This window comes from Abramis brama, assembly GCF_963993115.1.
Source record: "Abramis brama genome assembly, chromosome: 4".
NCBI lineage: Eukaryota > Metazoa > Chordata > Actinopteri > Cypriniformes > Leuciscidae > Abramis > Abramis brama.
Window position 1 is genome coordinate 51,472,915 of NC_139966.1, and position 27,922 is coordinate 51,500,836.

Consider the following 27,922-nt stretch of genomic DNA (forward strand, 5'->3'; position numbering starts at 1 on the left):
TCAAGTAGTCAAAAGTAGTCGAAATCTCTCTGTCTTTCCTCCACCTCTCCTCTCTCAGCCTCCCCTCATCTGCGCTCTGTAATCTCGTTAAGAAGCCTCCGTCCCGGGGCAAATCAGATTAGATCTAGGGCTGCTTTCAATAACACTCTAACACTAACCACCAGCAGATCCACTGCAATAATGAATCTGTACAGTTAACATGCGCTGGCAGGAATATGCGAATCATCTACAAGTGTGTATGTGCCATAGAAATGTACGTGTGTGTCCTGAAAGACAATGTTTGTGTTTGTTGCCTGTTTGAACGCGTGTGTGTGTAGAGGAGGAGTCAGCATGTGCCTGGTAGCTCCTTCCTCTGACCTTGGCTACAGAGAGATGGTGGAGAGAGAAAGAGGGCAGAGTGTGTGTGTGTGAAGCGGTGGAGCTAATTCCTGCACTGCAGCTGTGTATATGACACCAGAGTTAACAGCTCTAGATCCACTTGGGAACTTGCCAGAGAGAAACGCAGTGAGAGAAGAGGAAGGAAAGCATGTCAGCAGCATGTGCAGCCTACAGAGAAACAGCACGGTAAGTATCACTTGCTAGTGTTGAATTGAATGTATTTGTGTGCGTGTCACTCTGATGCAGCAGTGTTGATGCTTTGTGACAGTCTGAAGCAGCCTACATTGATTCAGATGCTCAATATGATATGGAAAGAGCTGAAAAAAGCATATGACTGCAGCTGTTGGATGGTCATTCGTGGTACATGTTTACATGGGTACACTTTGACTCTACTGTATGTATGTACTCAATGATTAGCCGTTTATTTAATTAATATGTGCATATGTCTTTATAGTTTCACGGTGTAATCAAGGTCTGAATGGCTGACTAGAGGAAAAACTGATCGATCCTCTTTCTGCAGCACTTTCCTTGCTCTCTGTAATCCTCTGCTCTCAATCTGCACAGCAGTCAATCACCGAGACATTTGAGAAGAGAGAGAGGGGAATAAGGATATTGATGCAGGTCATTCATTTTTATGATGATGCTCCAGGGATTCACCCTCCAATTATGGTGGACATGATCATGCGTAAATGACGTCCAATGCAGTGGAATTTCTGTTTTGAGTCACTTGCTGTTCAAGACTGCACTTGACTTGACTTGACTTCTTCCTATAAAGAGTTGACATGAAAGTCTTGTGAGTATATTTATTGCTTAAAGGAACAGTTTACTTAAAAATGAAAATTCTCTCATCATTTACTCACCCTCAAGTTGTTTCATACCTGTATGAGTTTCTTGCGTCTGCTGAACACCAAAGAAATTATTATGAAGAAGGTTAGTAACAAACAGTTGATGGACCCCATTGACTTCCATAGTATTTTCTTTCCTACTATGGAAGTCAATGGGGTCCATCAACTATCTGGTTACCGACATTCTTCAAAATGTCTTTTGTTTGGGAAAAAGAGAAAAACATGAGATGGGAGGAAAAAGTAGATTTAAAAACTTTTGCATTCCCACCATGTCCCTTCAGGGGCTCCTTATGATGTGGTTAATGAGGTGTGGGGAAGATTATCAGTGAAAAACAACTTAAAATTTGCTCTGTTCATAACAAAAATAAAGCTATTATGTGTCATTAGGAGACTTGGAATATAAGTTCATGATCGTTTTTGGTAGCTTGACAGCTTCTGGTCACCATTCAGTTTTCTAAATGATGACAGACTTTTCATTTTTGAGTCGGCACAGTCAGTAATGTTCATAGTAGAAAGATCAGATTGACAGTCGCTTTCTCTCAGTGGGTTGCATTCCCCAGAGTTATTGCCAGGCTGACCCCATGCATCCTATTCTAGATGTATCCTATTCTGTCTTAGAGACAAGACAGATTCATTCTGTCATAATTTAAAAAGACAAGTGAGTGCTAAAGAGAAAGAAAATCATCATTGCATATAAACACAAGGTATCAAATCAGGCGTCATCTGCAAACTCATTTAATGAGTCATTCTTATGTGGGCGCTTAGAGGTCAAACTATTCATCCAGGCTGGAGTGCACAGCTGAATAGTTGTGTTGAATGAATTGAGTTAATGCAGTTGCAGTAATCTTTTGTAATGTGTGTAATGAAGTGGTTTATTGTCTGTCATGTATTGATGACTCTACAGAGCACTACAAACCCCGCCCTTTTTACACAACAGCCAATCAGAATCAGTGCGGGAGCCACTGCAAACACATTTGTCACCCTGGATCACAAAACCATTCACAAGTTGCACGGGTATATTTGTGGCAATAGCCAACAATACATTGTATGGGTCAAAATGATCGATTTTTCTTTTATGCCAAAAAGCATTAGGATATATTACTAAAGATCATGCTCCATGAAGATATTTTGTCAATTTTAATATATAAAACATTTATTTTTGTGAGTGAATGCAGCACAATCGCGAAACATAAATGGACAACTTTAAAAGCGATTTTCTCAATGTTTCGATTTTTTTGCACCCTCATATTCCAGATTTTAAAATAGTTGTAGCCTATCTCAGCCAAATATTGTCCTATCCTGACAAACCATACATTAATATAAATTGTATTTATTAAGCTTTTAGATGATGTATATATCTCAATTTAAAAAAAATGACCCATGTGACTGGTTTATTTGTGGTCCAGGGTCACATTTAAGCTATTTTATACTGTTTATGATACTATCTATCTATCTATCTATCTATCTATCTATCTATCTATCTATCTATCTATCTATAAACAAAATATATTATAAATGTGTGTGTATATAATAATTTAATCTATTCCCTATGACCATGGCAGATAAGACTTACAAAACTGGTGAACAACACATTTGTTATTATTTAAATGATATCACTATTAGCCTATTTATTTTATATTTACTCAAAATTCACTATTTGAAAACAGAGATTTTGCATTATTAATTGACAAAAGTTTTTTTTTTTTTTTTTTTGTGGAACTGACAATAATGATGATCATAAAATGTCCAAGTAGGCCTATTAGCTAATTAATTTCTCTGAACAATATATTATGTTATATTCTATCGCTAATTATTTATTGCACTTATATAATAATTTGTCAGATGTTGATCAAGTATTGTGCATGTGTGCAGCTGCAGCACCGGAGTATAATGAGACATGTTATATTTCAATTTCAGTTCAAGTAATTTAATTTCAATATAAATATTTATTTTCCTTGAGCATTTTATTGACATTTGTAAGCAATGACAAACTGATTTGAGGAGCTATAATGAGAGACGTGTGTGTGGAACATGAGCCCCTTTCACACAGCGCGATGATCCCAGCAAATTGCCGGGAAATTGCCAGAACGCCAACACGACCCGGGATTGATGCCGGGTTGGGGACCTGTAATATTGCCGTGTTCAGTCCCGGAACGCGCGCTGTGAACAAAAGCCTGAATAATGCCGTGTCGTAGTGATGACGCTGAAGCCGGGATCGTTCGCCATCAGCTGAAACGGTAATGCGCAAGTTTATGCACAACAAGCGTGGTTTGTCGCAGCTCATAAGCAAACTAAACTTAGTCCGACGCAGAAGTATAAATCAGGCTTAAGACCCTGCTGAGACATTACAAGTCACATCGATGTCACGTGTCTTTACAGAATTTTTACGGGTTGTGTGTGAACGCGCTCTATGATTCCGGAAAATCACTGGCAGTGTGAATGAACCAAAATCAAACGAACCCGGGTCAAATCCCGGGTCACTTTATCCATGTATTTTCAGGTGTTGTGCCGAATTTTGACCCCCTGCCAAATTATTACCCCCCTCGTTGAAGTCAGTCAGTACCTGATTGCCTAATCCTAACCCCACCCCTAATCCTAACCCCTCCCCCACAACTAATCCTAAACCTACCAATACTAGGGTGGTAATAATTTGGCGGGAATTTGCTTATGAGCTGCGATTTCTCTCTCGAGAAACCACGCTGATTCGATCATAAACTTGCGCATTACCGTTTCACTAGCTGATGGCGAACGATCCCGGCTTCAGCGTCATCACTACGACACGGCATTATTACGGCTTTTGTTCACACACCGCGTGTTCCGGTGTTGTGCCGAATTTCGACACCCTGCCAAATTATTACCCCCCTCGTTGAAGTCAGTACCTGATTGCCTAATCCTAACCCCACCCCTAATCCTAACCCCTCCCCCACAACTAATCCTAAACCTACCAATACTAGGGGGGGTAATAATTTGGCGGGGGTCGAAATTCGGCACAACACCGGGACTGAACACGGCAATGTTACTAGGTCCCCAACCCGGCATCAATTCCGGGTCGTGTTTGCGTTCACAGTCACACTGAAGGCGTTCTGGCAATTTCCCGGCAATTTGCCGGGATCATTGCGCTGTGTGAAAGGGGCTTCTGATTCCGGAAAATCACTGGCAGTGTGAATGAACCAAAATCAAACAAACCCGGGTCAAATCCCGGGTCACTTTATCCGTGTATTTTCCGGAATCTCTGTGTGAAAGGGGCTATTATGTGCAGATAATAGAGAGATAGAAGAATGTGGCAGAAGTTTTGCTGACACATCAGCTTCACGGCCTATCTATTCCCTTTTCCACATTCACCTCTTCCCTGTCTGTCCAAAATCACCCTGCAGCTCCGTAAATAATTTCTCTTTCTCAGATGCCCCGTGTCTGGTGCGTTCTGGAGGTGAGCTGACTCCTGTGTGGGTCTTGAGAAGCGGACATGTGGGACGGACGGTCTGAGACGTGTCAGGCGCATGCCCTGTTCGACGCCTTCGTGCAGGCTGGCACGTGTAGAGAGACCCTCAGGGCCTTCCAGGAGCTGTGTGAAGAGCTGAAGCTGCATCCCGTGGGTCAGCCGCAGTTCTACCACACCCTGAGGAGCAGACTGCACTACTGGAAGGCCAAAGCACTATGGGCCAAACTGGACAAAAGAGCCAGCCAGAAAGAGTACATGAGAGGCCACGCTTGCACCAGCACCACGGTACAAGCACAGGGTCACCCGCAATGCATTACATGAGAGAGTTCTCTTCACTAGAACGCTGTTTTACATGTGAGTTTTGCTGTGTGTTCAGTGTCTGATCATAGGCGCAGGTCCGTGTGGACTGCGGACGGCTATAGAGCTGGGATTTCTGGGCGCCAGGGTGATTCTTGTGGAAAAGCGTGATGCTTTCTCACGGAACAATGTTCTGCATCTCTGGCCCTTCACCATTCAGGACCTCCGGGGTTTGGGGGCCAAAAAGTTCTACGGAAAGTTCTGTGCTGGAGCCATAGACCATATCAGTGAGTAAACATGAGATCAAAATGGAATTAAAATTTGATTTACTAAAAAAAAAAAAAAACTTTCTTATTCACATTCATTCCCAGTGAATCAATATGTCCTGGCTTTTTTCTCGTTTTATTAAATGTTACATTAAATGCTTTGGATGGCATTTAATGCTCATAGAGAAAATTTTATTTATATAGAATTTATATATAAATTGAATAGATTTTCGTGTTAATTTAATTTTAACAACAAGCTCCTTTAATTTATTAGTATTGATTGATCTTTGATGTTTAAATGAAATTTGTATTTCCTCTATTTTTTATATTTACCATTTAATTATTAAAAACATTAAATATTTAATAAGTAGATTTATTTATTTAATTAATTTATATTTTATGTATTAAATAAATATACTAGTCTGTAGCAAACATCAAAATGAATATCCATTTTTTGTACTGTACATTATAATGTTATGTTACCTAAATTCACTTGTAGTATTTAAAACTATTTATTTTAGTTTTTAGACTTGTATTTTTTATTTATTTAGACTAAATAGTACAGAAATAAAAAAGATCCAAACAAAAAAATTTAAATCTTAAAAAAAATTAAGCATTTCAAAGCTATCAGCCAAAACATTAAATTAATTATTGGCTAAACAGTATCAGCCAGAATTTTAATATAGCTATATTAATTTGATTTGGCAAGTTTAATCTTAATTCATATATTTCATTGAAAAATATGCAGTTTTGCTTTTCAATTTAATCCTATTTTAGGATGTTTATATATAAAAAAATAAGACAAAGACACTGATAAACAATATAATATTTTGTAGTGTATTCTGAAAGCGTTTGTGATATTCTCATGAATTGATTTTGTTGATTTCTAAACAGTTTAGTGTATTTACACTATTTATTGTCAACATCTATTTATGCTCAGGTATTCGTCAGCTGCAGCTGATGCTTTTGAAGGTGGCCTTGTTACTGGGTGTCGAGGTTCACGTGAATGTGGAGTTCAAACATCTACTGGAACCTCCAGAAGACCAGGAGAAGCGTAAGAGAAATGGAACAATTTCACCCTAATTTTATCTGCAAATTAACTGACAATTTTCATGTTCACGTCCTGTTCAGGTGTTGGCTGGCGAGCAGAGGTCCACCCCGACTCTCATCCAGTCAGACAGCTGGAGTTCGATGTGGTTATTGGTGCAGACGGCAGAAGAAACACCTTACCAGGTATCTGCAAATATACAGTCTCAGACCATTGTACTCACAGAAATGTACCAAACAGATGCTTAGGTCAATGATTAATGTATATGTCATGATGGCAATGTTTTCCTAAGTTCACACAGTTTATAAACTATAGTTCCTCTGCTATTTTTCACTTGTCTTCCTTTTTCTCATCCATGCACCAAAACCCCAAAAATGTGTTGCAGAGACAATTTTTTCTCTAAGTTGTACTTTAGCTTGAGTCATAGGAAATGGTGCCACTCACAGTCATCTATAACAGACAGTTCCCCTTTTCTAATTTTACCCTGCTTTGGACATCTTCATATCACTACTTCATTGTTTTCAAAACTCCTGTGTAAGGGTTTGATTTGTCTGTGTCCTGTAGGGTTTCGCAGGAAGGAGTTTCGGGGGAAACTGGCCATTGCCGTCACAGCGAACTTCATCAATCGCAACACCACCGCTGAGGCTAAAGTGGAGGAGATCAGCGGTGTCGCCTTCATCTTCAACCAGAGGTTTTTCCAGGACCTCCGGCAAGCTACCGGTACTGAATTATTTCAGTGTAACTTGAACCTTACCAGAGTTCAAAGATACCAAGACCATATGTATTGCACTCAACTGCATTTTAAGCAACTAATATTCATTTTTGCACAGTTAGGCAACTTCATCTTCTCTATGAATGAGTTTATCATGTTTTTAAAATGATGCAAACATCTGTCAATATCTTTTCTGTGCAGGAATTGATCTAGAGAATATAGTATATTACAAAGATGACACTCACTACTTTGTAATGACCGCCAAAAAACAAAGTCTTCTGGACAAAGGAGTCATTCTGCACGTGAGTCGTCACATGATCGAATGTTGTGTGCTGATATCTGCTTATCGCACACGTACCATTGTGCGTGATTTCTTCTTTTATTTTTGTTGTGCAGGATTATGCTGACACCGAGACGCTGCTGTCCAGGAAAAACGTGGACCAGAATGCACTGCTGTCGTACGCTCGTGAAGCAGCTGATTTCTCTACCAATCATCAGCTTCCTTCTCTGGAATTTGCCATCAATCACTATGGGCAGCCAGACGTGGCCATGTTTGACTTTACCTGCATGTACGCCTCTGAGAACGCAGCACTGGTGCGCCAGCGCAGGGAACACCCTCTGCTGGTCACTCTGGTGGGGGATAGTTTACTAGAGGTGAGAGCAATAAGAATGAGCAATGCAAAAAAAAAAATTGATTAAGGCGTTTTGCTGTTAAAATATCCAAAACCTTAAAAAAAATTTAAATTAACTTTGTATTAGAATCACTGCGTACAAACCACATCGGCATCATATCAGTTATCGGCCCATATCGTTTTTGTTTTAATTTATCATTATAGTTTTTTTGTTGATATTGTATATTTAAATTTGTACAAAATGTTCTCTACTTTTTACATGTTCCACTTAAAACAATAATAATAATTTAATAAATAGATTTATATTCAAATTATAAATAATATTTTAATGTATTAAATAAATATTGTTTATCAGTCTTTATCAAAGTTTTTTTTCTATTATTTATCTGTATAGTTTTCTATTGATATTGTATATTTACATTATTTACTTTTTACATTTAGCACTTAAAACATTACTAATTTAATAAATCGATTTATATTCAAATTATAAATAATATTTTAATGTATTAAATAAATATTGTTTATCAGTCTTTATCAAAGTTTTTTTTCTATTATTTATCTGTATAGTTTTCTATTGATATTGTATATTTACATTATTTACTTTTTACATTTAGCACTTAAAACATTACTAATTTAATAAATCGATTTATATTAAAATTATAAATAGTATTTTCATGTATTAAAAAATATAAATAAATATAAATATCCATTTTTCATACTATATGTCATAATGTTGTGATGCCTAAATTCACAAAACATTTTATTTTTGTTTTTAGGGTTTTATTTTTTATTTATTTACACTAGATAGTGTAGAATTTTAAAAACAGGATTTTGGAGTTTGATTATGATTTTTAATTAAAAGCATTAATAAATACATAGCTCATGATATATAGAAATAATAATTTATTGATTTTTATTCACACTATATTTATTTATTAACAGTTTATTTATTAAAACTATATAGTTTGGAATTTTTATATTTGCCATCTATCAGCTATAATATGAATACATTTATTGGCTAAGCATAAGAATTTTAATATCGGTAGATTTTAACTTATTAAGCATATTTCATCACCTATTCATATTTAAGCATATTTCACACCTATTCAGTGCTAATTTTAATGCAATTTATGCTTAAAAGTCTACAAATATAAACTACAGTTTAAAAACTAGTTAATAATATCTTAAGCAGATATTCTGAAAGCTTTTGTAATATTTTCAGGTATTGTTGGATTTTGTTGATTTAAAAAATGTTTTCCTATAGCCATTCTGGCCAATGGGAACAGGAATAGCTCGGGGCTTCCTGGCAGCCATGGACGCGGCCTGGATGGTTCGCAGCTGGGGTCAGGGCAACACCCCTTTAGAGGTTCTGGCTGAGAGGTCAGAGCTAAAAAAATATCCAAATGATTTATGAACATTCAGTTTTGACAATGTAGGAATCATAATTCTGTTCTAATATCCCCCCTCTGTTTCTTCCCTATCTCAGGGAGAGTCTGTATCGGTTGCTTCCTCAGACAACACCTGAAAACGTCAGTAAAAACTTCAGCCAGTACAGCGTGGATCCTGCTAGCCGCTATCCCAACATCAATATGCAACTCATCAGCGCTGCTCAGGTTAGAAACATGCAGTTCAAATTGAGTCATAACCAATAATGATGCTCATGATAATGCTGAAAATGTGTGTACAGGTGCGTCATCTCATAGACACAGGTGAGGGTCCGGTTTTGCGCCTTGATGCTGTTTGCTCCCCACACCCAAGACTTACACGGCAAGGTATGTGTTACTTCACATATAGTATAACATCTCCCACATATACATTCACACACAAGCTCACATGTTCTGTGTGTGTGTGTGTAGAGTCAATGGCTCGTTACAGTAAGCTACTGACCTGGTGTCAGGAGCAGACGCACGGTTACATGAATGTGTGTGTGACGGACTTCACAACTTCCTGGAGGAGCGGCCTGGCCCTGTGCGCTCTCATTCACAGATTCAGACCTGACCTCATGTGAGTCCACACTCTTTAATCTGGGTATGAATGAGGGTTGTGGCGTAGTGTTTACAGATAAGGGCTGGTAAACAAGTTTATATAACAGGATTACAGGTATTACGTGACTGTGACATCAATATTTTTTTATCTATTACCAATAAGTTTTAAATATGTACATTGAAATATTTATAAATTTGGGAGTTTAACACTATATAGTTAATAAATATGTAAATAAATAAAATACAAATTATGAAATGTCAATAAATAAATAAATTACATATTTCCATTGGAATTTGATGTATTTATTGACATTTCACAATACATTTTTTTTGCAGATTTATTTATTTATTCATTCATTTATTTACACATTTCATTGTTTATCTATATAGTGACATAAATGTATTTAATCTTATAATTAAATATTGATATATTACTATGGCACTCCTATTCCTCCATAGATAATAGTATTTTAATGGGCTCAAACTAAAAGCTGGAAAACATTCATGGGGTTTTGAAAGTGGTTTCAGTGCATCAAAAAGAGATTTAGGAACTAAAAGTGTGGGCTGACTGTATTATTACATTGAGTTTTTCTGAATGTGTGATTTTGATACTAGCTCCTTTGTTTCTTGCAGTGATTTTGCGTCTCTGGAGGAGAGTGAGGCGGAGTTCAATGGTCAGTTGGGTTTGAACATGGCGGAGCAGGAATTTGGTATTTGTCCTATAATGACCGGCAAGGAGATGAGTGCACTGGAGGAGAGTGACTCTCTCTGCATGGTCATGTACCTCAGTCAACTACATGAGCTCCTCAAAGACACAGCGCCACCTAGTGGTCAGAATAAGGCATTATCTGTTATTTTCTTTTTATTTGCGTCATATTTTTGACCTTTTATGTGTGGTTTTTTTTTTTTTATGTAAACAAATGCTTTTTTTCCTCCACACAGAAAACCAAAGTTCAGAAGAGAAATCCGTTCTGTTCTCCAGCACCAGGTCACCCATCGCACTGCTCAGCAAACTGGGACAGAGTCTGTCCCGCAAACGCAATCCCAAGGTTCACACAGACACACACTCACAATTACACAACTGCAGTCTGTAACCCATATGTCAAGCTGATCTATTTTTCATCTCTATCAGGATAAGAAAGAGAAGGAAGCAGATAGTGTTGGAAAGCGGAGGAGAACAAGCCAGGCTGGCCAGTCAGAGGAGGTGAGTTGTTTTGACATGTTGTTTATATATACATACAATATATATATATATATTTATATATATATATATATATATATACAGTACTGTGCAAAAGTCTTAGGCAAATGGTTTTAAGTAAGTTATTTATATCTTTTGCTGTAGTGTGTCAGTAGGAAATATCAGTTTACATTTCCAAACATTCTTTTTGCCATTAATTGTAATAATCCAGTGAGATTTGTGTATGCACAATGACTCTGACAACAGCCGGTCTCACCATCTCACCATCGTCGAGTCCGTCTGTGATTACATGAAGAAACAGAAAAAACTGAGACAGACTAAATCCAGAAGAACTGCGGGAACGTCTCCAAGATGCTTCAAGAAACCTTCCTGCAAAGCTACTATGTGCAAGTGTACCTGGACAAAAGCCGCTTTAAACGCAAAGGGTCGTTACACCATATATTGATTTGAATTAGTTAATAGAAGTTAAATCATAAATAAATTTAATTTGTGATTTTATTTTTGAAAGCATTCTCACTTTACAGCATTTTAACACAAGTGCCAGTACTTTTCACATTACTGTAGCTTTGCAGGAAGGTTTCTTCAATCATCTTGGAGACGTTCCCGCAGTTCTTCTGGATTTAGTCTCAGTTTTTTCTGTTTCTTCATGTAATCACAGACGGACTCGACGATGGTGAGATCAGATCATCCTAGCTGTTGTCAGACTCCTTGTGCATACAGAAATCTCACTGGATTATTACAATTAATGGCAAAAAGAATTTTTGGAAATGTAAACTGATATTTCCTACTGACACACTACAGCAAAAGATATAAATAACTTACTTAAAACCATGTCTGTCTGGCTAAGACATGCCTAAGACTTTTGCACAGTACTGTATATATTATAAATATATATATATATATACAGTGAGGAAAATAAGTATTTGAACACCCTGCTATTTTGCAAGTTCTCCCACTTGGAAATCATGGAGGGGTCTGAAATTGTCATCGTAGGTGCATGTCCACTGTGAGAGACATAATCTAAAAAAAAATAATCCAGAAATCACAATATATGATTTTTTTAACTATTTATTTGTATGATACAGCTGCAAATAAGTATTTGAACACCTGTCTATCAGCTAGAATTCTGACCCTCAAAGACCTGTTAGTCTGCCTTTAAAATGTCCACCTCCACTCCATTTATTATCCTAAATTAGATGCACCTGTTTGAGGTCGTTAGCTGCATAAAGACACCTGTCCACCCCATACAATCAGTAAGAATCCAACTACTAACATGGCCAAGACCAAAGAGCTGTCCAAAGACACTAGAGACAAAATTGTACACCTCCACAAGGCTGGAAAGGGCTACGGGGAAATTGCCAAGCAGCTTGGTGAAAAAAGGTCCACTGTTGGAGCAATCATTAGAAAATGGAAGAAGCTAAACATGACTGTCAGTCTCCCTCGGACTGGGGCTCCATGCAAGATCTCACCTCGTGGGGTCTCAATGATCCTAAGAAAGGTGAGAAATCAGCCCAGAACTACACGGGAGGAGCTGGTCAATGACCTGAAAAGAGCTGGGACCACCGTTTCCAAGGTTACTGTTGGTAATACACTAAGACGTCATGGTTTGAAATCATGCATGGCACGGAAGGTTCCCCTGCTTAAACCAGCACATGTCAAGGCCCGTCTTAAGTTTGCCAATGACTATTTGGATGATCCAGAGGAGTCATGGGAGAAAGTCATGTGGTCAGATGAGACCAAAATAGAACTTTTTGGTCATAATTCCACTAAATGTGTTTGGAGGAAGAAGAATGATGAGTACCATCCCAAGAACACCATCCCTACTGTGAAGCATGGGGGTGGTAGCATCATGCTTTGGGGGTGTTTTTCTGCACATGGGACAGGGCGACTGCACTGTATTAAGGAGAGGATGACCGGGGCCATGTATTGCGAGATTTTGGGGAACAACCTCCTTCCCTCAGTTAGAGCATTGAAGATGGGTCGAGGCTGGGTCTTCCAACATGACAATGACCCGAAGCACACAGCCAGGATAACCAAGGAGTGGCTCTGTAAGAAGCATATCAAGGTTCTGGCGTGGCCTAGCCAGTCTCCAGACCTAAACCCAATAGAGAATCTTTGGAGGGAGCTCAAACTCCGTGTTTCTCAGCGACAGCCCAGAAACCTGACTGATCTAGAGAAGATCTGTGTGGAGGAGTGGGCCAAAATCCCTCCTGCAGTGTGTGCAAACCTGGTGAAAAACTACAGGAAACGTTTGACCTCTGTAATTGCAAACAAAGGCTACTGTACCAAATATTAACATTGATTTTCTCAGGTGTTCAAATACTTATTTGCAGCTGTATCATACAAATAAATAGTTAAAAAATCATACATTGTGATTTCTGGATTTTTTTTTTAGATTATGTCTCTCACAGTGGACATGCACCTACGATGACAATTTCAGACCCCTCCATGATTTCTAAGTGGGAGAACTTGCAAAATAGCAGGGTGTTCAAAATACTTATTTTCCTCACTGTATATATATATATATATATATATATGTATATATGATCATATATATGTTAAATAGTTATTTTATACACATTGCAGTGTAAAAGGCATGTCGTGTTTTGTATAATGACCCGTATAGTTACATTATTATGTGTTTTTGTTCATCTGTCATTTGTTAAACCTGTTAAATAAATTATTTGTGATATTTTCCTGATTTAGGAGGACGTTCCTCATGATACCAAAGAAAATATGACTTCAGCAGTAACTCCCGGGTCAGAACCGAAGGTTGCTGAGGGTCACAGCAAGGTTCGGTCAATGGCAACGCTACTGTTGGCTAAATTTGAGGAGAACTCAACATCGGCCTCAGGCACTGCACTGCGCAGACAGGTGTGTGAGTATTTGTGTGATGAATATGTACTTTAACATGCATATTAAAATATACAATAATGTGGAGTAGGATTTTGGACCAATAAGATTTTGCTGTGGGCGGGGCTAGGAAGCTTGACACGACAGAAATAGATACCAAGCAAGAAATGTCGCGTCAAGGGTGGTTAGGACTTTGTGTCAGTCATTTAGCTTGATTAGTCACGTTCTGGTTCTGACAGTCTTATAGTAACTGATGAAGTAAGATTTTGTTTTGGTTCTGATAAAATGTCACGGTGCCTCTTTTAGCCATTAGATGTTGTGATGTATTCCTAATATAGAGTGAATTAGCTCATCTTGCCCCCAGCAAAAGCTGCTGACTCAACATGTGGCCCCTGCGCAAACACACTTTAGCATAGCCGCTAACAAGCTGAACTAGAATTGGCAAAGCCTCTTTGACATACATTAGCCTGCTTTTGTCAGGTGTTTAATTAGATTAAAAGCCATTTAGATGATTGACAGTAACAGCTGCAGCATTAGAAGATGCTTTATTGGATGTTTAGTTTTACTGTACAGCGCTTAACATTTTCGTGTCCACTCTCCGAAGAAATAAAGCACTCCGCAACAGGGTTTACGCTACAGGGAAAAGATTAAATCTCTGCCAATTAGAAGCGATAAGGTAAAAAGACACCTGTACTTTGAGATCCAGTAGGGTCATTTTTTGCGATAGAAATGGCTAATCTGATTCTGTTTTAAGCTTCTTTGGTCTCTGGTGTAGTTCAGGGACTGTTGGCCCAGTATGAATGGGTTATGAAGGAGCTCTCTGTGTGCAAAGTGGCCTGGGGCTCAACAGCCTATCAGTGACCGGAGGCCGTGGGACATGTGATTTGAGGGTCTTAACTGAAGAATCTCAGACAGAATCATTTGTTATCTCCATTTTATTTTCTTTGATACTGACTGACTGACTTTGTCTTTGACTGACAGTTTTGTAATTGATTTTTTATAGATACTACTGTGTAATGATAATAAAAATCTTTCTAATTCAATGGGAATAGGGATGTCCACACCACAGCTATAACAATAACGACACAGAGGAACGATTCAGAAGGATTTTTTCACCTGACTTTTAAGAACTTGACCATTTAAAGTGGCAGACATCATAACTACACCGCACGCTTATAATAAGCAGAACATTATCATCCATTGGTGTGGACGCTTACATAGTTATTGCTATAGTTAACTTTATAGTTATAGTTCTTGGTTCCTTTATTCTCTACTTTCCAAGTCCAACCCTTTTACTCTCATATATTATTTATTTTGTCTTTGTGATGGTTTTCATCTCAACAGCATTTTCCATTCCTGCTTGTTTTCCATGCTCATCTTTTAATTTGTAGAGCTACATTCAGATGTATACAGGCGGAGTGAGCTCATTGGCTCAGCAGATAGCCAATCAGATTCAGAGTCAGCAGGATCAAGCTCCCACGCTCCTTCACAGGGGGGAGTTGGTAAGAGTTCTCCTGTAGTGGCAACAAATCTTCCATAACATTTTGAACGTTCTTGTGTTTAAGTGCCTGTATTACTGTGTGTGTGTGTATGAGGCTGGTAACCCAGCATTGAATTTTGTTTGATGTTATATATTTACTAATTACTGTGAGTGTGTGATGAGTTCCTGCCGTAATCCAATTTCTCTAATAAGGCTCAACGCATTACAGCTTTGTTAGACTGATCACACCCAAAGCGTTGTTCCATGAAAGTGTTGCAATCAAATGTAATTTACTGTAATGATCAAACTTTTGTCTATGGCATCTGGTGAATTAGGCATCTTTGAGCCTTTGTCTGAAGCATTTCATTATGTTAGTCATATTTTATTTATTATATTAAAATAATTGTATATTTATTCAAATTAAAATAAAATATAATAGATTGTAATGTAAAAATAAAATAATAATGATAATAAATAATAACATAATAATATATTTAATGCACCTTGTCACCCCGGGTCTGTAACTACTACTGACCCATATGTGTGTGTTAGGCATCTTTATTCTGACCAATGACCTTTGACTTCTCACCTGTAGGGATCTCAAAAGGAGTTTCCTGTGAATATGGGCGGCAGTGATGTGTGTTATTTCTGCGGCCGTCGTGTTTATGTCATGGAGAGGCTGAGCGCGGAGGGAAAGTTCTTCCACAGGAGCTGCTTCCAGTGTGACCACTGCAGCTCCACGTTACGCCTTTCCAACTATGCTTATGACCCATTACATGGTGTGTGTGTGTGTACAATTAACCATTTAATACTTCCACTAATAAAATGATCATTATCATTACTTGGTGATTCTAAGATTTTATGCTCCTAATAAAAAAAATTAGGCTCCTTTTCATGGATGTTGTCACAAGATGGGACACAAAGAGTGTGAAAATTCCCTGTTGTTGCCGTGGGCTACTGTTTTCGGCCAAACATGTGACCCTGGACCACAAAATTAGTCTTATGGACCACAAACCTATTTTTTTTTAAACTGAGATTTATATACATCTGAATAAATAAGCTTTCCATTGATGTATTGTTTGTCAGGATAGGACAATATTTGGTTGAGATACAATTATTTGAAAATCTGGAATCTGAGGGTGCAAAAAAATCAAAATATTGAGAAAATCGACATTAAAGTTGTCCAATTCTGTTCGCAATTTTGCTGCATCCACTCACAAAAATACATTTTTGATATATTTAAGGTAGGACATTTGCATAATATCTTCATGGATCATGATCTTTACTTAATATCTAATGATTTTTGGCATAAAAGAAAAATCGATAATTTTGACCCATACAATGTTTTGCCATGCGACTTATGACTGGTTTTGTGGTCCCGGGTCACAATTGCTCTTTTGTTACCATTGCACAGTCATAAGGTCTGCAGTGTGTATGTGTGTGTGTTGGGACAGGGCTTTTATTGTTGCCCAACAGTAGGGCACACACACATAAACTGAAGGCCCTCAGCAAATTGGCACTTACATTTTTTTTTTTTTTTAAATAGGAGTCAAAACTACAAAACATTCTAACTGATAGGGTTATGTTGATCACATGACTCAAACACTTCAAGTTTTAAAAATAGGCGGCATTTAGACCGACTTCTGCTACAGTATAAATAAGACATTTACTCCCTGCATCAGCTACTTTTTTATTTTCTCGCTCTCTCACTTCTTTTCCTGTTTTTGGGTGTGTTCAGGGAAGTTTTACTGTAAGCACCACTACAGCTTCAAACTGGCTAGCGTGGCTCAGAGAAAGAGATCGGCCCCATCTGTGGCCCCTCGGCCTGCTCAGGTAACCTCATCTTTCATCAGATCACTAGTTTTGTATATATATATGTTTTATAGTACACTTGCAATATCAGTATAATGACTATTTAAGTCTGACAGATTTATGATTCAACAAGTAAAATTCGGAAGCTTTTTTTGTATATAGTATAATCAACACCGTTTTTATGTAATGTAATAAATGTAATGTAATACATTTAATTTACACATATATATATACAGTATACCTCTTTAATGTATTTATATACTGCATACTCAAATATATTAATGTATTTTATGCTAAATAATATTTTGTAACAATTTATGTGAAATATTATTTACATTTTATAAATACAATATATTAACATTATATAATTATTATATAATATACATAAAAACGTGCGAATACAATAAATAGAACATTATCATCTGTTGGTGTGGTAGCTAATATAGTTATAGTTATCTTTATTGTTATCATTCTTGGTGCCTTTATTCTCTATGTGTGTGTGTGTGTGTGTGTGTGTCTCTTCAGGCTCCCCCTGCTCCATCCTCAACTTCTACGTCTTTGTCCTCTCCCGGGTCAGTGGGCACAGCCACTCCGCCGGACTGCTGGTCCTCCAGCGCCCACACAGACATGGCATCCAGCCTGGCCAAGAGACTGTGTGGCACACCAGAGCGCATTGAGCTGGAGAACTACAAACCCTGCCCACAGCAACAGGACAGCCCACTGCAGGAGGTTCCAGAGGAGACGCTCGCACAGCACAACCTCAGTGCTAGCCTGCAGGAGAAGAACACAGAGGAGCAGTCCAGGTACCCAAACACGCTCTTGTTGTGCTCCTAATATTTACTGCCATGTTTTGTCCTGGTAAATATGTTTCTTTTTTGGTCTTCAGTAGCTCTGAGTCAGACCTAGAGGAGGAGGAGCTTGCCTGGAAGAAGGGGGAGGGGTTGCTCTCCAGGACCAATGGAGAGAGAGAATTAGACCTGGGGGAGGGGTTAAAGGAAGAAGAGGGAGTGGAAAACCAGGAAAAACAAGAGGAGGAGGAGGAAGAGGAAGCAGAAGTTTCAGAAGAAGAATATGAAGAGGGAGTGTCTAGTGATGGTGAGTGTATGTTCATATTCAATATCTTTAGAAACAAATGACTAATAAAATGAGCAAAAAAAGTTAAATTTTATCTGAAATTTCTTTACTATATAGCTTGTTTATTTCAGAGAAATCATCTTAATATAAGGTATTGTTCAATTTAATTTCTTGTAAATTTTTTGGTGTCATTTTCGCACAGTATTTTGGTCAGTGTATTTGTGCGTGAGGTAAATATTGTCATGCTTGTTTGTATGTTTATTGTTGTGTATTCACGACTGTATGTGTGTATTTTGGGCTGTTGACACAATGTGTATGTATGTGTATAGAGGGTGAGTACTGCCCTTGGGAGAAGGAACGGCTCTCGGGGGTGTGGCTTGAGGAAGAGGAGGCGGGGTTTGTTCAAGGTAGCACCACCCCCGATGACCATTTATAGCCTTCTTTAGCATTTGCTGCATTACTTTAACCCAAAATATCTTGTTTGCAGGTTATTTCATTTGCAGGCTGTGCATGAATACTAGTGTGTTTTAATCTGTGTATATTTTGTAATTGCATTGGCTGTTATGTTTTTGGGTTTTGCTGGATTTTATTGAAATAATTTGCAGTTGTTTAAGTTTGGCTGTTTTAAATATTTGGCAAATTATTCATAAATGTGTCCTAACCAGGCACGGCATAACAAGATTTCATGTAGTAATGTATCTGTCCACACCGAAAGCAATAATCCTGCAGTATGTAAACAGTCAGAATATATTTGCTGTCCACCTTATTTTTCACATAAGAGTGAGATCGGCTATTTGTAACATGAATGTGTGATGCTTCCGGTTTTACCCATTTCCAGTTATTTTTAGCTGCACAAAACCGCTCGTTATGCTGCTTGATATTGCAAACTGGTATTTCTTATCATTTTATTTTAATGTATTGTCATATTTATAAAGACCATTTACTGCACTTTTAACCACAGCACTGTTATTCTTAATAAATCGGAAGTCTCGCACATTCACAGAAAATAGCTAGCTTCCGCACTGCAAAATAAGGTGGATATATATATAAAAAAAGCAACTGGCCAATAAAATGTTGTGTTGCTTTCATGGACTTTGCCTGGTTAGCACATACAGTAGTGTGGTGTTAATCACTTTTGCATTTTTGAAGTATTAATAAAGAAATTAGCCTACTTTATAGATCCTAGACAGGAAAAATTTGTTGCACAGAAAAACATACGCAAAAATGCAATGTTTCACATGGTACATACATATATCGAAAGTATAGTTCCAGAACATCTGGATCTGTCAAAAGTGAAAAAAGATTTATACACCATCCCGTCTTTATCATCTTATCTTTTTCAGGCTGCTTCAGGTTACTGCTTGTTTAAGAGCATCTGAAAGGATGCACCGCTTCCCCTGCAAAACTATTTTGTTAAGAAGATTCTAGAACTCTAGAATTTTTCTAAATTCAAAAAATTCACATTCTCATTTGAATTCCTTTCATTCTTTTATTAACTAGAGTCCGGTGAAGGGTACAGTGACGACCCAGATATAGATGCCAGCTCAGTGATAGAGTCCAAACCATGTGACCAACAGGAACAAGAAGAGTCCATTCCATTCCACCAATCACCTACCTCTATAGAGTTCCCACACTCCTTGAAACAACCAGACTCAGGCCACACACCCACACCTGAGCTGTCGACAAACCCCAAGATCCCACCTGCCAAGAGGTCAGAGGTCGTAGAGGAGTTCTGGCTGAAGAGTGCTGAGATCAGGAAGAGTTTAGGCCTGACTCCGCTGCCTGGAGAATTCCTCCCCAAACATAAGGCAGCCCAAACATCTAATGCTAAAGAGAGCTTTTACACCTCAGTCGCATACAGTACCGCTGCTTTGGATTCTGTCAACCAAATGGCAAGAAACTGTGACTCCAGCACACAAACTCCCTCTCTGACAGACTTTAAAAGTACATCCCCACCTGGACCATCTACCACTGTGGATGGCGATACAGGCGTTGCTTTAGAAGGGGCGATCGGCCGCTGTTCTGTAATCCACAGACTCAGCATCACTGTTGAAGGTTGTGTGATGGCGGACAAGCAGGGTTTGGACCTCAATTCCACAACATTTGCCAATGAAAGTGTTTTGAATTCAGACGCAGGTCTTCCGACACCTCCCTACAGCCCATCTCACTCCCCTCTTGTCGGCAAGCAGTGTCGCGCCTTTCGCCACTCCGAACCCATACTGGACCGAGAGGTTATGGTCACATCTACCTACGCTGTTTGTGTCCCGCAGCGGGACGGTTTCAAACCAGAACTCGATCAAGCTCTGAGTCTTCCCCCGGATGATATTGAGATCCTGTGTGGGGATGAGGCGGAAGAGGCTTCTGGACTGCCAGAAAGTTCTGGCGTTGTGGAGGTCAGCCAGACGGACAACCGCAGGCTAGAGAACAGGAGGACGCTCCCGGACTGGCTGGTCGCCCCACTGCTGGCAGGGGGACCCGAGGTCAGGCTTCGGAGGTCAGAGATTAAGCTGTGGGGGTCGGAAACGGGTGTGGAAGAGAAGGAGAAAAAGCGCAACTCGTTGTTTTCGCCCCGTAAAAGCAAGAAGAGCATGAATGCAGCAGCTGAAACCCAGCAGGAGCCAGGGAAGCACAAGTCCCTCTGGAAGTCTGTTTTTTCAGTGTATAAAAAGGACAAAAAGAGGAAGGAGACAGTGGTGGTGGCGGAAACTCTACCTGCGGCAGCTAACGCTGAGAGTAAGCGGAAAGTGCCGAGTATCAGCAGAACCACAGGTGAGATTGATGGATCTATAAATAAAAGGTATCACATGAACTAGTGGCTGTAAGTTTTGTGTTTTTCCTCATCTCAGACCTGTGTTTCCGGAAGAATCCAAGTTTTTCTGAAGACACAGACTTGTCCTGCCATGCTCTTCTAGAAAGATGTCCTCTCAGAGTTCAGGTAGAGTAAAACACTCCCTCTTCTTGCATTCTCGCTTTATCGCCTTTCCTTATATTCATATTTTTTTTTATATTTGGATTATATAAAATATTATATTATAATTTGTACATATTTCACTTTTTTTGTTGTTGAGGAATTTTTTTTTTTTTTTGGTGTTCACTTTAATGTTAGCCTATTTTTTGTGATATATTTGTATCTTATATTCTATATTATATAAATACTTTTCTTTGCACAATTTTCTTTTCATACTTTTTCATGACCATTTCACCCTTTACTCTGATCCTTGGACTTAAATGGACCATTTTTTCTGCTGTGCCTATAAAACTACAATACCTGTACTGTGTAAACGTCCTTTTCACATGTGGAGCTTTGTGTCAGAAGTCTTAAGAATTTCAGAATGAGTCCTTTTTGCAGCTTAGTTCCAATAAATTGTGTTTTTATATTCTGAAAGACAGTACATTTTCATAGTACAATGAACTCTTTTTGTTGAAAAATCAAGCACATTATAGATATAGATCTCACAATATAGCCCCTTTAATCCCTTGCTTTTTATTTTTTCTTTCAGTTTTCTTGTATTGATTTTCGTCTTTTACTGTACATATTCTTATGGTTCTCTTCAATCTTTGAATAGTTCAATTATTCTCATTCTTACGGCATACGACAATAGGACTCTTTGTCTGGCATTCATCCGTGACTCCTCTAGAGTTGTATAGCTGGACTGATGGAAACATTTAGCGCTTTGTGATTTTTATTATTAAACTTTAGAGGCATTCGAATGTCTTTTTTTCTGTCTGCTGTGCTCTCAGATGAGGGAGGAATTGTCTGACATCAAGTCTGACATCAAATCAGACCTTCTGAAAGAAACAGTATATGAAGAGGTGCATGAAGGGGAAGAGGTATCATGTTATTGCACTGAATTTTCCTCAGGCTTTAGATTGTGATGCTGAAAGTAGCTTGTAAAGCACAGTCTTCTGTGGTTGGTAGTGCATAGGTGTGTATTTTGTATTGGTTATACCTGAAGTTTGTGCTGTGGGTAGCACTGTTGTACTCGAAATACAGTTTAGATTAATACAATTTCTACGTTCTCTCTCCCGAGTCGCTTTACGTGCCTCATGCGTTGGCGTTCAAGAGGGCGTATGCTGTTAAGGTAGCATCTTTTATTTCACATGTTTTGAGCCCCTTCAACTTTTAATCCCATTGGCTGAATCAGAAACACTCAGCATCTTGTTCCTCAATAGAAACAGAAAAGTGTTTTTCCTGAGCTGCCAACCAACGAGACCACCCCACTGTCATCATGTCCGTCAGAGGTGGTAGGTGTTTGGGTGGTGTTCCCGGACCCCTCCAGCATAAGTATGTGTACCACGCTGTTTCAGAGAGCAGGAACAGAGGAGGAACTCAATGCAAAGCTGACACGGCGAGTGCAGAGAGCAGCGCGCAGACAGGCCAAGCAGGAGGAACTGCGGAGGCTGCACAGGGCACAGGTGTGTGTGTGTGTGACATCTTTTGAAGCGTCATTGTTTGTTTGTCTCTTAAACGGCGTGTATTTAATATTTTTGTGTATGTCGTCTCAGATAATCCAGCGTCAGTTGGAGCAGGTGGAGGTAAAGCAGAGACAGCTGGAGGAGAAGGGGGTGGCTGTGGAGAAGGCCCTCAGAGGCGAAGCAGGTACCTGTCAATGACCTGTCAAAAAGATGAGCCTTAGGAATAATATTTTATTGAAAATTGTTAATCAATTTGGTCATTTAAAGATACAGATAACTGATTGAGTTGCATTCAGTTGTTTAAAAAAAATTATATTATTGTCAGTTACATAACTTTAATAAGTACTTGTCTGTGTTGTTTCAGGAAAATTATGATGAAAAAATATAAATAATATCATTTTATTTAGTATAATAAAAAAAATAACTAAAATATCTAATATCTAAATAACTTTTATACAGCAAGAATACAGTAAATTGATCTAAGGTGACAGTAAAGACAAGGATTTTATTTCAAATAAATGCTGTTTTTTTTAAACTTTCTGTTTATCAAAGAATAATATAATAAAATATCTAAAAAAAATCCTAAAATGTTGCATAACACTTTAACCCTGCTGGGGGAAAAAAACTGCTGAAACCAGCCTAAGCTGGGGCCGGTTGCATAAACTGCTAAGACTAGTCTAACAAAAAAAAAATATTTTAAGACTGTTCATAACTTTTTGAGTCAGTACATAAAAAAGTAGGTTGGTCAAATTTGATACCAAAAAATAAGACTGACTGCCAGTTGACTAACTGCTCGCGGGTCATACTAGATTTTAAGACACTGTCTAAAAGGCACACTATGCAAGATTTGTACCTTAATATAACAGCTTCGAAATCATTTTGATGGTAAACGAACTCGTAGTAGGGCGAATCATCCCGATAGCAAAGCAGTGGGGGGACGCCGCTGGCAAAACCAGCAATGCAGGTTTGAGAGGTGGCGCCCCGACAAATCTCGCGAGAATCACGACTTGGTTTACGGCACGACGTCACATACATCAACAACATAAGAAGCAGCCTCAATGGAAGACACTAGCACGCATTTCAGACGTGAATCATGGCAGAGTCGACGAAGAAAGCACGGTCGGAAGAGTGCAGAGACGGCTCTGCGTGAGTGTTTACGACAGTAACGTTAAATACAAGTACTCCACAGCGACTCTAGGGGTCGCTGTTTGAGAAAAACAGAAACTGCATAGTGTGCCTTTAACATAGCTAATGGCTATATTTATGTAAATGGCCCCTGGTTTGTTGTTCTTATCTGGTATAAGATGGTCTTCGCTGGTTCAAACTAGTCTCCCAGCCTGACCAAGCTAGTATTTAACTGGTCTCCCAGCCTGACTAGCTGAAAGATAGCTTGAGACAGCTGAAACTAGCTTAAGCTGGTCTAACAGAAGGTGGCTTGTTTTCATAGAATGTGTCTTGAATATAAGTGTATTTTGTAATTATATTTTTTCACTTCCTTTAAGCTTAAATCTCACAAATATTTAATAAATTACATTTATTTATTTCATATTTTTAGGCATTTTATGATGTACTCTGAAATGTCATCATCTATCACTGTTCATACCCATTATATGTTTGTTAGTCTTACATTCATCAAAAACACCGTGCCACATTTATCATTTTAGCATATTTGTCGAAACACTTTGTAGAGACAGAGCAGCACAGGGTTTTATGTTTCCTGTGACTTTTAAGGGTCACGGTCCTCATGATGTGTCCTTCCTCATGATATAGACTTCTGGGAAGACTCTAGTACCTCTGACCTCTTGGACGTACATCTGGGTGGTATGTACAACACATTTGATTCGAATGAGCGCTCAAGACACTAACAAGCAGCTTTAGCGTCTTACAGGCTCATTAGTTAATGTGTTAACATAAATGAAACATCCGCTTTAGTATCTTTATGTTAACGTGGTGGTGTTTTCTTCCCGTGCTGTGGACACTGTCCTGTCTGCTTGCTGTTAGCTTTGTGTCTGAATTGAATCTAGATGCTAGTGGTGGCATTATTCAGTTGGTATCGTCTGGTGGGTGTGACTTTTGTCAGGGTAGATGGTATATTCCGGTGCTATTTTATCTTAGAAAGACATGAGGACGTTTAGGCACATCTCTCTGGTGGCCTACTTTCTGAGACAGCAGGTTTACAGTCAGACCACTGACTGGACATGAACATCCAACTCGACCCATTTCAGCTTCGCACCTCCCATTCCTCCATTATTCCCTCTCTCGCTTTGTTGCCCTCCTGAATACCTCCTCTCCCTCTTTTTTTTCCTGCTCGTCTCTTCGGTCTTAGTCGAGCCTTTTCTAGGATCCCCTCGTAGAAGGCCTGTCTATCTCTGTCCTTGCTGTTCCCCCGAAGGTAACGCCACCCCAGCTTCCCTTCTCACCCTTCTAGTGTAGATTTTTTAGAGCTATAATTACTAAATCCTCCTTTTTCTCTCCTCTCTTCTCTTTCTTCCTTCATCCTGCTGTACACAGCCAAAGCTAAAGGGACAGAACACGATCATTCAATTTATGTCTGTACAGTCTTTTTTCTTTATGTAGTGCAAGAACCTCCACTACACCAGCTAAGTATGTTATTTCTCTCCTGCAATCTTGATTTACGCTCTATAACCTTTCGTGATGGAGTTGCATGGGCATGGCATGTCATTGGTCTGCATGGCTGTCAGTAGATCTAAAATGTCACATCAAGTCTTATTCGGGAATTCCTATGAAAGGACACAGTATGTGTGTGCAGATGTTTTTATTATTATTTTCTTGTCTGTAGCAGTGTCCTGTTTGGTTTTGTCTGCTTGCACATTGTTATTAATTTATGTAAATACTGGTCAAAACTCAAAAAGTTGGGGTCAGTAAGTTTGTTTTTTTGTTTTTTTTAAGTAGGACACAAGGATGCATTACATTTATCAAAAGTGACATTTGTAATGTTACAAAAGATTTTAAAGATGTAGGATTTAAGATTTCAAAATTAAAGATTTCAAAAGATTATATTTCAAATTAATGCAGTTCTTTTGAACTTTCTATTTATCAAAGAATCCTGAAAAAAAGTTTCATGGTTTACACAAAAATATTAAGCAGCACAACTGTTTTCATCATTGATAATAATAATAAGAAATATTTCTGGAGCACCAAATCAGCTGACGGATCTCAATGATGCTGAAAATTCAGCTTTGCCATCACAAGAATAAATTATATTTTAAAATATATTAAAATAGAGAACTGTTATTTTAAATTGTAATAATATTTCACAATATTACTGTTTTTACTTGATCAAAAAAACATCTTATTGACCCCAAAGTTCATAAGCAGGGTTCAAAAATGGAAGGTTTTTAATTTAATGTTGCTTTTAAACAATATTATAATATAAATAAATAAAATGTGAATATTATTTATAATAGAATGAACTTTAATATTATAGATTTTTATTTTATTATTAATTTTAAAATCAATATGACTCGAATGTCTTTCAGACTGTCATTACTTCAAGTATAACCATGTTATATTGAGGGATAAAAGCCCAAAATAATTTTTACTTGCATTTTAGTTCTCGACAAGTGTTCATTTGACCCTTTTATAAGCATTATTCATGCATGTGAATGTTAGCGTTTCCATCACACACAGGGTCCCATCCTCATCAGCTCTCTCTCTCTCTCATAGGAATGGGAAAGAAAGATGATCCTAGTTTAATGCATCAGTGGTTTAAGCTTGTGCAGGAGAAGAATGCACTCGTGCGCTATGAATCTGAGCTCATGATATTGTGAGTATTTTACGTTCAGCTTTCTGAAGTCTCTAAACTGTGGATTGATCTGGCGATGTGTAAGTGTGTTCTTCTCTATCTGGTCTAGTAATGTTCGATTGCTCTGTGCTCATCTGTGTGGTCTGTCCGCAGTGCTCGTGAACTGGAGCTGGAGGACAGGCAGAGCCGTCTGCAGCAAGAGCTCAGAGAGCGCATGGCCGTGGACGGTTAGTACACACGGAGGATATAAATAGTTCCTCCTCTGTGGTTTTCTCGCATAATGGTTCTTCAGTTAATAACAATTTCACTGCAGTCACATGGCTCCTCCTCCTCTCTCTCAGACCATCTGAAGGGAGAGGACGAGCTGGCGGAGGAGAGGCGTATTTTGAGCGAGATGCTGGATGTGGTGGAGCAGAGGGATGCGCTGGTGGCCTTGCTGGAGGAGCAGCGAGTGAGGGAGAAAGAGGAGGATGGTGACCTGGAGTCCGTCATGCTGTCTAAGGGCTTCAGTTTGCACTGGGACTGACTCGCACATGCATGAATCTCATCATACCGCTTGAAGGGCTCCAAAAATATGCAGCCGCTCTGTTTTCATTGGTCCAAACAGGCCCGCCCACCTGCATTCTGGGCCGTATGTGCAACTACACAGGTGTCTAAGTAATTAATACCAGGACTTGGCAAGATATTGGCCCATAAGTGATTCTCATTCATCTGAGGTGCAAAATAAAGCCTCTGATTAGAACGAGTGGCGATGTCTTGATGCCAAATAATGCTCCTCTAAGACTGCTATGCTACTATGCAAAGGAACGTCTTTTTGTCTGCTTTTTGTCTTATTTCAAACAGCTGGGTAAAGTTAAGCTACAGCTCTACTTTTACCCAGATTCATCATGTTTTGACTTGACAGAAATGAATATGAAATGGCATATATAACCACACTGTCATTGTGCAGTACAGACTGATGCATGCAAACTTATATACACAAGATAAGGCCTGTCTTAATGTATGATTGAGATGTTTTTCTTTTTTAACCTAATTTACAACTGTTCCTGTTGTTTAACCCACATAAGCTAACTTCACACTGTCAATTCTCAATATAAAGACATTAATTTATTGGCTGAAATGTGTTTTTTAAATTATGTTGACTTTTTCATCATAACTGCATTTTACATTTTGTTGTTATATTCATTCTGTAACACTTCCTTGCATTAAACAACTCTTCATTTGAGAGAAATTTGTGGACTATTACATTTTCATTTGATTTTGTTTTTTGGCATGAAAACCATGAATATGGTACACTTTGATGTCCTATAACTTTTTTAAGGCATTAGTCATAATACTCATACTGATAAGTACAAAAATTATATTATACTTACTTTTTTGTAATAACCAAACTTATTTATTATTATTAATTTATTATTTATTTGTCATAAAAGGCCTAGTTCTATACAATTCGTCTGTTTAATTTTAATGTTAACATAATGTTTATTAGCAGAAAATGACAAAATTACACATCAGTGTTTAAACTCCGAACATTTTGGTAGCAAAAATGTCAATACCCAATAAAAAAAAAAATCAACAGCTCATATAAAATTTAGTTTGACCTCTTGAGGCTGTCAGTCAAAAATTTCCCTTAAACCAATGGACTCACATTATTAAAATTAAATAAAAAACAACAACTCTGCATTTCACCTCTAGCTTCGGCTACTTCCTAATCTAGC

General features: G+C 38.4%; 1 protein-coding gene across 8 annotated transcripts; it reads left to right on the forward strand.

Annotated features, from left to right (window-relative positions):
• The first annotated feature begins 171 nt into the window (after window positions 1-171).
• Window positions 172-27,448, forward strand: mical3b (microtubule associated monooxygenase, calponin and LIM domain containing 3b). Of its 8 annotated transcripts, XM_084112489.1 has the most exons (32): window positions 365-564; window positions 4,624-4,947; window positions 5,039-5,246; window positions 6,166-6,279; window positions 6,357-6,458; window positions 6,838-6,993; window positions 7,187-7,287; window positions 7,382-7,639; window positions 8,882-8,997; window positions 9,104-9,230; window positions 9,305-9,389; window positions 9,474-9,621; window positions 10,236-10,432; window positions 10,545-10,651; window positions 10,735-10,806; window positions 13,510-13,677; window positions 15,048-15,158; window positions 15,732-15,915; window positions 16,875-16,969; window positions 17,474-17,751; window positions 17,835-18,043; window positions 18,352-18,429; window positions 19,523-20,791; window positions 20,869-20,957; window positions 21,764-21,853; window positions 22,054-22,104; window positions 22,196-22,438; window positions 22,529-22,622; window positions 24,209-24,259; window positions 26,126-26,225; window positions 26,358-26,431; window positions 26,546-27,448. In XM_084112489.1, the coding sequence occupies exons 2-32, from the start codon at window positions 4,687-4,689 to the stop codon at window positions 26,728-26,730; spliced, it is 5,421 nt and encodes a 1,806-aa protein (XP_083968615.1). In that variant the 5' UTR covers window positions 365-564; window positions 4,624-4,686; the 3' UTR covers window positions 26,731-27,448. The 8 variants fall into 8 exon arrangements, with proteins under 8 accessions (XP_083968617.1, XP_083968615.1, XP_083968616.1 ...); XM_084112491.1 differs by lacking the exon at window positions 18,352-18,429 and having other exon boundaries at window positions 172-564; XM_084112490.1 differs by lacking the exons at window positions 21,764-21,853; window positions 22,054-22,104; window positions 24,209-24,259 and adding exons at window positions 24,765-24,830; window positions 24,950-25,042 and having other exon boundaries at window positions 26,546-27,430.
• The last annotated feature ends 474 nt before the right edge of the window (window positions 27,449-27,922 follow it).